The 9,925-nt window shown below is 40.9% G+C and overlaps 1 protein-coding gene across 1 annotated transcript in view; it reads left to right on the top strand.

The window, feature by feature from the left end:
* Positions 1 to 9,697, top strand: part of ALDH6A1 (aldehyde dehydrogenase 6 family member A1) — a 23,615-nt gene extending 13,918 nt beyond the window's left edge. Inside the window, exons 7-12 of the mRNA XM_003786905.3 lie at positions 249 to 370; positions 2,788 to 2,977; positions 3,181 to 3,362; positions 4,890 to 5,069; positions 5,347 to 5,445; positions 9,301 to 9,697. Of these exons, the coding sequence (XP_003786953.1) occupies positions 249 to 370; positions 2,788 to 2,977; positions 3,181 to 3,362; positions 4,890 to 5,069; positions 5,347 to 5,445; positions 9,301 to 9,405 (878 nt within the window). The 3' untranslated portion in view covers positions 9,406 to 9,697. The remainder of the gene's footprint in view (positions 1 to 248; positions 371 to 2,787; positions 2,978 to 3,180; positions 3,363 to 4,889; positions 5,070 to 5,346; positions 5,446 to 9,300) is intronic.
* Positions 9,698 to 9,925: the final 228 nt, after the last annotated feature.

Genomic DNA, 9,925 nt, shown 5'->3' with positions numbered 1-9,925 from the left:
GAGTTGGAGGTTGCTGTGAGCTGTAATGCCACGGCACTCTACCCAGGGGGACAGCTTGAGGCTCTGTCTCAAAAAAAAAAAAAAAAAAAAGAATTTAGAGGAAATAAGAAGAGAACTTCACAATGAGAATCCAATACAGAAAAACAAATGTATAAAAACTTTAAATCCATAGCAGTAGGGAAAAGGAAACTTGCTGTGTTAAGAAGCTACTTGTTCCTTTGTGGTAATCATTTATTTTCTTCTTAAAGCTGTAAATTTTATTTGTGATCATCCGACCATCAAAGCAATCAGCTTTGTGGGATCCAACCAGGCAGGAGAATACATCTTCGAGAGAGGATCAAAACATGGCAAGAGGGTTCAAGCCAACATGGTGATTATTATTCCTTATTTCCCCAGTCTTTATTTTGTATTTAAATTGCCTAAAAAGAGCCCTTCAGCAGGGGTGCCACTCATTCTGCTCTAATGTGTTTCTTAATTACCATTTCATCATGAATGTTTTCTCTTTAACCATGAACCTTTTGAGGGATTTCATTCAAAGTCATGTTAATCACCTTTTACTATATACAGCTAATCTTGGTGACAGAGGGCTTATTCCTTCCTAAGAATGTTACTCAAATTCTTTGGGATTTAGCAGTTAACACCCACATTCTGGTTCTGGCCATTTCTTCTTTTATACCATACTTCTAGCCCTTTATCTTTCCTTCTTTTAAGGCGTATCCTAACTACCAATGTCAAAGATACGATCTTCCCTAAAGGTCCGGGCTACTTAAGGCACTGGAAAGAGCATCATGTTCCCATTTGATACTGCTCGATATGTGAGTGTGGTTTACTTGGTTGCAAGTTTTTCTGACCTCTTACTAGTTCCATGCCAAATACATAAGCAATTCTTTGAGAATAAACATAAAGTCCTATTACATCTTTCTCACTCTTTCCTTCAGTTAATATTGTAGAAAAAATAGTCATCTCTGCAGAGGTTTGCAAACTGTTCATGTTATGCCCACTTATTTTTCATGGGTAAATGTGTTTTGGCCAATCTGACTTAAGCCCTTCCCAGTTTACTTCACATTTACTGAGTATATTCTGTTCGACATTATGTGTAATGGGATAAAAATGAGTACCAGATATGGTATCTAACCATACACTCAACCGAAGTATCTGGAAGTAACCAAATGTTGTCCTACATAGAAAAGAAGTTTTGAAGCTTTTTTTTTTTTTTTGAGACAGAGTTTTACTCTGTCAGTAAAGCGCCATAGTGACATAGTTCACAGCAACCAACTCTTGGGTTCAAGTTATCTTCTTGCCTCAGCCTCCCAAGTAGCTGGGACTATAGGTACTTGCCACAACGCTTGGCTAGTTTTTCTATTTTCAGTAGAGAATGGGTCTCACTCTTGCTTAGGCTGGTCTTGGAACTTCTGAGCTTAGGGATTCCACCCACCTTGGCCTCCCAGAGTACTAGGATTACAGGCATGAGCCACCGCGACCCACCATTTTTGAAGCTTTATATCTAGAAGGAAGTCAGTTTGGGAGACCTCCTTTTTAAAATTATATATTAGGAGGCCTACTAGTAACCCCAGCAGACAAGTTTTCCTTTTTTTTTTGAGAGAGAGTCTCACTATGTTGCCCTAGGTAGAGTGCTATGGCATCACAGCTCACAGCAACCTCCAACTCTTGGGCTTCAGCAATTCTTTTTTCTCAGACTCCCAAATAGCTGGACTACAGGCACCCACCACCGATGCTTGGCTATTTTTTTGTTATAGTTGTCATTGTTTAGCTGGCCCTGACCAGGTTTGAACCAACCAGCCTTGGTATATGTGGTCAGCACCATAACCACTGTACTACAGGTACTGAGCCAAGTTCTTTCCTTTCTAACTTGGGAAAGTGAAGAGAGTTCCCAATGCAGTGTTTAACTTGTCAGTTCAAATATGTTTAAGATTTTAAGAAAAAACTATTTTTGTAATACTTTTTTTTTTTGAGACAACAAAAAAACAACAAAGTCTCACTATGTTGCCACTTTGGCGCTATGTTGCCGCTATGGCGTCACAGCTCACAGCAACCTCAAACTCTTGGGCTTAAGCCATTCTCTTGCCTCAGACTCCCAAGTAGCTGGGACTACAGGCACCCACCACAACGCCCAGCTATTTTTTGGTTGTAGTTGTCACTGTTGTTTGGCAGGCCCGGGCTGGAGTTGAACCTGCCAGCTCTGTTGTATGTGTCTGGCGCCCTAGCCACTGAGCTACAGGCACTGAACCTATTTTTGTAATACTTTTGATCTAAATAAATACATAAACTGGCTCGGCGCCTATAGCTCAACCGGCTAAGGCGCCAGCCACGTACACCTAAGGTGGCGGGTTCGAATCCCCAGCCCGGGCCCGCCAAACAACAATGACGGCTGCAACCAAAAATGGCCCGGCGTTGTGGCGGGCGCCTGTGGTCCCAGCTACTTGGGAGGCGGAGGCAGGAGACTCGCTTGAGCCCAGGAGTTGGAGGTTGCTGTGAGCTGTAATGCCACGGCACTCTACCCAGGGGGACAGCTTGAGGCTATGTCTCAAAAAAAAAAAAAAAAAAATACATAAATTATCAGCTAGAAAGTAAAAGTAACCTGGAGACCTGCTCAGTGTTGCCAGGATTTCAACAGTATTAAACGTAATAAATTTCTGTCCTCCTATCAATAATGAATTCTTTAGTCCTTTCCTAAATTTTCATTTGAAAGCTCATCTTCCTTGCCTAATTTCTTGGCTTAATTGTATTTGGCAAGCAAGACTCATGTACTTTCTATATTTTCCTTAGGGAGCCAAGAACCATGGGGTAATCATGCCAGATGCCAATAAGGAAAATACCCTCAACCAGCTGGTTGGGGCAGCATTTGGAGCTGCTGGTCAGCGCTGCATGGCTCTTTCAACAGCAATCTTTGTGGGAGAAGCTAAAAAGTGGCTGCCAGAACTGGTGGAACGTGCTAAAAACCTGAGAGTCAATGCAGGTAATCAGTCACCTAACTTCCTTTTGGTTTTGCATCTGTAGCGCTAAGCTCTTGATTTTAGCATTGGTCTTGGCCACTGGGAACAATCCTATTACCTATTACCATTGCTTCTCTTTGTACTGTACTTGTCATTTGGATTCATCTCTTATTAGCAGTCATACTATATTAATAAATGCCTTAAATACTTCTGTGTTGTTTTATAGGAGACCAGCCTGGAGCTGATCTTGGCCCTCTGATTACTCCCCAGGCCAAAGAGCGAGTCTGTAATCTGATTGATAGTGGAACCAAGGAGGGTGCTTCCCTCCTTCTTGATGGACGAAAAATTAAAGTCAAAGGCTATGAAAATGGCAACTTTGTTGGACCAACGATCATCTCAAATGTTAAGGTGAACAATTTTTGTTTTTTTCACGAATATGAGAGCTAAAGCCACCTTAGAGCTATAGAATCTCATCCCTCTAATTATAAAAGGTCTTTAATGACTAAAACATCTCTTGCTCAGTTAGTTTGGAGTCTAAATGAGTCTTCCCTCCTAATTCCCAACCAGAGGTCTTCCTTTTATACCTAAGGTCAGCAGATTTTCCATAAATGGCTAGATATTTTTAGCTTTGTTGCAACTACTCAATTCTGATGTTATAGTGTGAAATCAGCCATAAACATTATGTGGCTATGTTCCAATAAAACTTTTTTTAATTTTTATTTTTTGTAGAGACAGAGTCTTACTTTATTGCCCTCGGTAGAGTGCCGTGGCATCACATAGCTCACAGCAACCTCCAACTCCTGGACTTAGGTGATTCTCTTGTCTCAGCCTCCCGAGTAGCTCAGGACGACAGGCACCTGCCACAACACCCGGCTACTCTTTTGTTGCAGTTCGGCTGGGGCCGGCACCCTACCCACTGAACCACAGGTGCTGCCTAATAAAACTTTATTTATGGACACCAAAATATGAATTTTGTATAATTTTATATGTCATGAAATATTCTTTTGATTCCTCCCGCCCAATCATTTAAAAAAAAAATGCACAAACCATTTTGTGGGCTTTATAAAAACAGGTAGCATACCACATTTAGCCCACAGCCTGTAGTTTGCCAACACCTATCTTACAATTTATTGAATACCTACTCTGTGCCCCAAATTTAGCTGCATCTTCAACAGAAAGTAACAAAAGAAAAAGAACTGATCTGTCAATTTTTATTTATCAAAACTCTGAAGTCTCTCACCTAACATTCATGACTAAATTAGGGTTAGAAGAAATTCAGATATCCCCACTATATTCCTGAATAATCAAGAGTTGAATGTAAGTATAGCAGGAATTATGAAAACTTTTGCTACAGAGCCGTAGAGGAAAAATCCACTTATCAGCAACAAACACAGCTGATTAGCTGCAGTGGTGAAGGATGTTTTGAATGTGTTAAATATGACTTGATATCAAAATAGAAATCTATAGACTTATTTGGAAGGCAAAGGAGTGAATGAAAATAGATTGTTACAGAAAACAGCACGGGATTTCTATAAAGAGAAAAAGTTCTCCTGGTATATTTAATATAGATTTGAGTTATATACAAAAATGAATTTTCATGTAACTGGTAACATAATTGTATACAAGTTTTTCAGGTATTAAAAAAGAAGCTGGTGATGGGTTAATAACTCAAGAAATAGTGCGTCTGGTTATAAGAAATAAAAAATAAGGAGTGTGGTTATAGTTAATAAGAATTTCAAAGTATTTATATGGTTGGTAGCTTAGAAGATGGAACACTGTAAGACAGAACTTTTTTAATAGGTGGTTTAAAATGAAAATTGTTAATATGAAAGCTACCCATGTAAATTATAGGTATTAAGTGAAAGTACCAAATAAGCGTAAAATGCTCAGAACCCAAAAAGCTAACTTCTTTTCTGGATGCATCATTCCTGGCAGCCAAATATGACCTGTTATAAAGAGGAGATTTTTGGTCCAGTTCTTGTGGTTCTGGAGACAGAAACATTGGATGAAGCCATCAAAATTGTAAATGATAACCCATATGGAAATGGAACAGCCATCTTCACCACCAATGGAGCCACTGCTCGGAAATATTCCCACCTGGTGGATGTCGGACAGGTTTGTGAACAGAATTTTTAGGAGATTCTTGTAGTCATTTTACTATTTCTGAAAAAGAAACTATAGACAGTGATCAGTCACTGCAACTTGTTTAAAGATTGCCCCTCTAGCCTCCTACAATGCCCTATTCTTCCTCAGGAATAAAAATACATGAGATAGAGAATAGGGTAGAAGGTAGGTATTAAAGTTTGTCTCTGATGTCTTTGTGCTTCTAAATGGAGAATTCCCTTGTTTGAGTCCTTCACTCAGTATGTGATGTGGATTTGTTCTGCTTTAGGTGGGAGTGAATGTCCCCATTCCAGTGCCTTTGCCAATGTTCTCATTCACTGGCTCTCGATCTTCCTTCAGGGGAGACACCAATTTCTATGGCAAACAGGTAACTTTTGAGTTAAAAAAAATACTTTTTTCTTTAAGAAGTTTTCTTAAACATATTCAAGAGCAAGAATTTTGCAAGATAGGGCCTGTGAGCAGATTCTGTGCAGTCATATGTTCTTCAGTGCTTCTCAGAAGGTCTCCTAAAAAGATAAAAAGGTGAACAAAATTTTGCCAAAGTCGCTTCTTCCTCAATAACTCAAGAAAACAAAGTTTTGGGGAAAGAGCATGAAGAAATCCAAACTTTTGTATGTGCCATTTTCTCTGCCTCTGTCCTTCTTTCCCATCTCTCTCCTTTCATCTGACAAACTCCTAATCACCTGTCATGTCTTAGTGTAAAGAATAGATGCCTCGGCTTGGCACCTGTGGCTCAAGTGGCTAAGGCACCAGCCATATACACCTAAGGTAGCGGGTTTGAATCCAGCCTCAGCCCACCAAACAACAATGATGGCTGCAACCAAAAAATAGCCGGAAATTGTGGCGGGCGCCTGTGGTCCCAGCTACTTGGGAGGCGGAGGCAGGAGACTCGCTTGAGCCCAGGAGTTGGAGGTTGCTGTGAGCTGTAATGCCACGGCACTCTACCCAGGGGGACAGCTTGAGGCTCTGTCTCAAAAAAAAAAAAAAAAAAGAATAGATGCCTCTAAAACAGTGGTTCTCAACTTTCCTAATGCCACGGCCCAGCCCTTTAATACAGTTCCTGTGGGTTGCAACCCACAGGTTGAGAACTGCTGCTCTAGAAAATCAGCCCTGACCAACACCCACTTCCTCAATGGTATGCCCCACGTGCTCTGACTGCACATATTTCTCCTATAATAGTTATTCATTTATAAAAAATCTGATCAAGCACCTTTTTTAGTTCCAAACACTAGTCTAGAAACTACAAATACAGCAGTGAACAGGAAAAATAAAGCAGATCTGGAACCAAATTGCCTAGGTTCAAATCCCAGCTCCACCGGTTATTAGCTGTGTGACTTTGGGGGATATCCTCTTTATGCTTCAAATGTGAAGTTATGAGGATTGAATTATCTCCACTTCCATCAGCAGGAGCGTATGTCCTAAAGCAGGAAGAGGCACAGCATGCTCCAACAGCAGAAATGGGCTGGAGCACATTGAAGGAATGTGGAAAATGGGAAGAAGTGAGGTTAGAGAAGTAGGCAGGGGGCAACCCATGTAGGGCCCTTTAAGCCACATTAAGAAGTACTCATCACAGGCCAGGCATAGTGGCTCTCACCTAGCACTCTGGGAGGCCTCGCCTGGTGGATTGCTTGAGCTCAGGAATTTGAGACCAGCCTGAGCAAGAGTGAGACCATGTCTCTACTAAAAATAGAAAAAACTAGTGGGATGTTGTGAGTGCCTGTAATCCCAGCTATATCACACTGTAATTATTATTTGGGCTGGGCATGGTCTGGTCACTCTTGCCCAATCCTAGCACTGGGAGGTCAAGGGGGGAGGACTGCTTGAAGCCAAGAGTTTGAGGCTGCTGTGAGCTATGAGAATGCCACTGCACCCTAGCCTAAGCAACAAAGTAAGAATCTGCCTCAAAAAATAAAAAAACAGTCAACACTTTGGTTATCTGGAGGCTTATTTCACTTAGTATATTAGTCATGGTTTTTTGCAAAAATAACTAGTTTGATCCCAGTAACAATCACTTCTTTTAAGGGAAATGGTAAAACTATTATTTAACTACTCCTCCTACTCTTTTTTTAAGAGACAGTCTCACTTTGTTGTCCTTGGTAGAGTGCTGTTGATGTCACAGCTCACAGCAACCTCTAGCTCTTGGGCTTAGGTGATTCTCTTGCCTCAGCCTCCCTAGTAGCTAGGACTATAGGCGCCCACCACAACGCCTGGCTATTTTGTTGTTGTTGTTGCAGTTTGGCTGGGGCCAGGTTTGAACCCGCCACCCTTGGTATATGGGGCCAATGCCCTACTCACTGAGCCACAGGTGCCACCCACTACCCATTGTTTTATTACTGTAAGTTACTGTGCTAAGTGAGGTTTTTTGGAGGAAGCCTATGAAAAAAAGTTGAACATATACACAGTTTGAAGTCTTAAATCCTTAGATTATTAAATTCTTGAAAGAACACAAAGAAGGATCATACTTAACATAATGAAAGATAAAAGTTGTATCTTTATGTTGAAAGTATATAATAGGCTCAGCACCTGTAGCTCAGTGTGAAGGGCACCAGCCACATACACCAGGGCTGGTGGGTTCGAACCTGGCCCAGGCCTGCTAAACAATAATGACAACTACAACAACAAAAACAGCCGGGCGTTGTGGTGGGCGCCTGTAGTCCCAGCTACAGGGGAGGGTGATGCAAGAGAATCACTTTAGCCCAAGAGTTTGAGGTTGCTGTGAGCTGTGACGTCACAGCACTCTACCAAAGGTGACATAGTGAGACTCTGTCTCAAAAAAAAAGGTATATAATAATCTCTAAAATTGTTTTAATACATTAAAATGGCCCAGATTTTATCAAAAACTTCTAGAAAAGTATTTTAATCACAGAAATGGTTTTTCTAAAGATATCTGTTCTAGCCAGATGAGGTGACTTATGCCTGTAATCCCAGCATTTTGGGAGGCCAAAATGGAAGGATATCTTGAGCCCAAGAGTTTGAGGCCAGCCTGGGCAACCTAGCAAGACCCTGTTTCTACATGAGGAAGAAAATGATAAAAGTGTTAGATCTGAACAATGGATTCTCTTTTGCTCTAGATTACTCTTATAAAATAATAAACTGTGTGTGTATGCATATGTATAAAGCCTTAAAATGAGCTGAATTTTTTGGCTTATGTGTTATATATAATTTAGAAGTGAAATTTGGCTGGTTGCAGTGGCTCAGGCAGAAGGATTACTTGAGCCCAGGAGTTCAAGGTTGCAGTGAGTAATGAGTACCACTGCACTTCAGCCTAGGCAATAGAGCAAAACCTTCCTCAGAAAACAAAAGGATTTATGTGTAATATCAGATATTTTACTTTAGACTTGTAAGATATTTGGGGTTTGCCACTTCAATGTAGAGCTCTTTATCACTGACAATTATCAGAAACTGCCTAACATATAACATGACTCCTTTATTCCTTTTTCTTCATGGGAAAGAGAGGAAAACTAACAACAGTTGAACAGCAGTCACTTTTTTTTGAGATAGAACCTCAAGCTGTCCCCCTGGGTAGAGTGCTGTGCCATCACAGCTCACAGCAACCTCCAACTCCTGGGCTCAAGTGAGTCTCCTGCCTCAGCCTCCCAAGTAGCTGGGACCACAGGCGCCCACCACAACACCCGGCTATTTTTTGGTTGCAGCTGTCATTGTTTGGCGGGCCGGGCTGGATTCGAACCCGCCACCTTAGGTATATGTGGCTGGCGCCTTAGCCACTTGAGCCACAGGTGCCGAGCCGAACAGCAGTCACTTTGCTAGGATATTTTTGTATCTCATTTCTTTTTCTCCGCACAACATTGCTATGAGGTGGGCATTATGTCACACAGATAAGGCTTAAGGTTAAACTGTAGTCAAGATGGAGAAGAGGCAAGATTTGAGCCAAATCTGTTGACTTTAGGAGACGTGATATTCAGCTATAAGATAAAGGCCCACAAGGTTAACAGAGTAGAGTTTATGTTCAAGTTTTCCATTTAGATGCTCTTGGCTAGTACTAGTTTCAGCACTATAACGATGGCTAAGTTTATTCTATGCCAGGTATTATGCTAAATGCTTTAGATAAATTATTTTAAACACTATATCAGATTTGAATTGCATTCCTCAAATAGGAATGTGAGAAGACTTTTACAGCACCTCCCTCAAAAGCCAACTAAAAGAAGAATCATGAAACTCCCAGAAATATATGCTAACTCTTCCCTCCTCCTCTTCTCCTTAGGGCATCCAATTCTACACTCAGATAAAGACCATCACTTCTCAGTGGAAAGAAGATGATGCTACTCTTTCCTCACCCGCTGTAGTCATGCCTACCATGGGCCGTTAGAAACGAGTTTGGCGAAGACTCAGTCTATACTGAATAGCCTCCCTTTATTTTTGACCAGCTTCATGTGCCAACCTTGCTCAGATCTGATCCCTGGGATTGGAATACATTATAACTATAATCTTTCTCAGGACTATCAGTCCCTGCAAAATTGCTATAGGGAGATTCTTTCTTAGTGTGACACTGAAACCAGATTTTTCACTTGCTCTTCATACTTCTATTTTTGAGGTAATTGTTATTATGGCTGTGAAATGCTTATCTGGAAATAAGAACTTAAACATGTTTTCTAAAAATTCTTCCCTTTTCTGATAACTTGAAGGAGGGGAAGGTCAGTATATGTAAAAAAGATCTTCCTTTTTTTTTTTTTGACTCAGTGCCTGTAGCTAGGGCACCAGCCACATACACCAGGGCTGGTGCATTCAAACCCAGCCTGGGCCTGCTGAACAACAATGACAACTACAACAATAAAAAAAGATCTTCCAATAATTGGAAGATGAACTCTTTTTTTTTTTTTTTTTTTTTT

The sequence above is a fragment of the Otolemur garnettii genome, unplaced genomic scaffold, assembly GCF_000181295.1.
Source record: "Otolemur garnettii isolate 467f Iridium unplaced genomic scaffold, OtoGar3 scaffold00020, whole genome shotgun sequence".
Lineage (NCBI taxonomy): Eukaryota > Metazoa > Chordata > Mammalia > Primates > Galagidae > Otolemur > Otolemur garnettii.
This window is presented reverse-complemented; position numbering and strand designations above follow the sequence as displayed.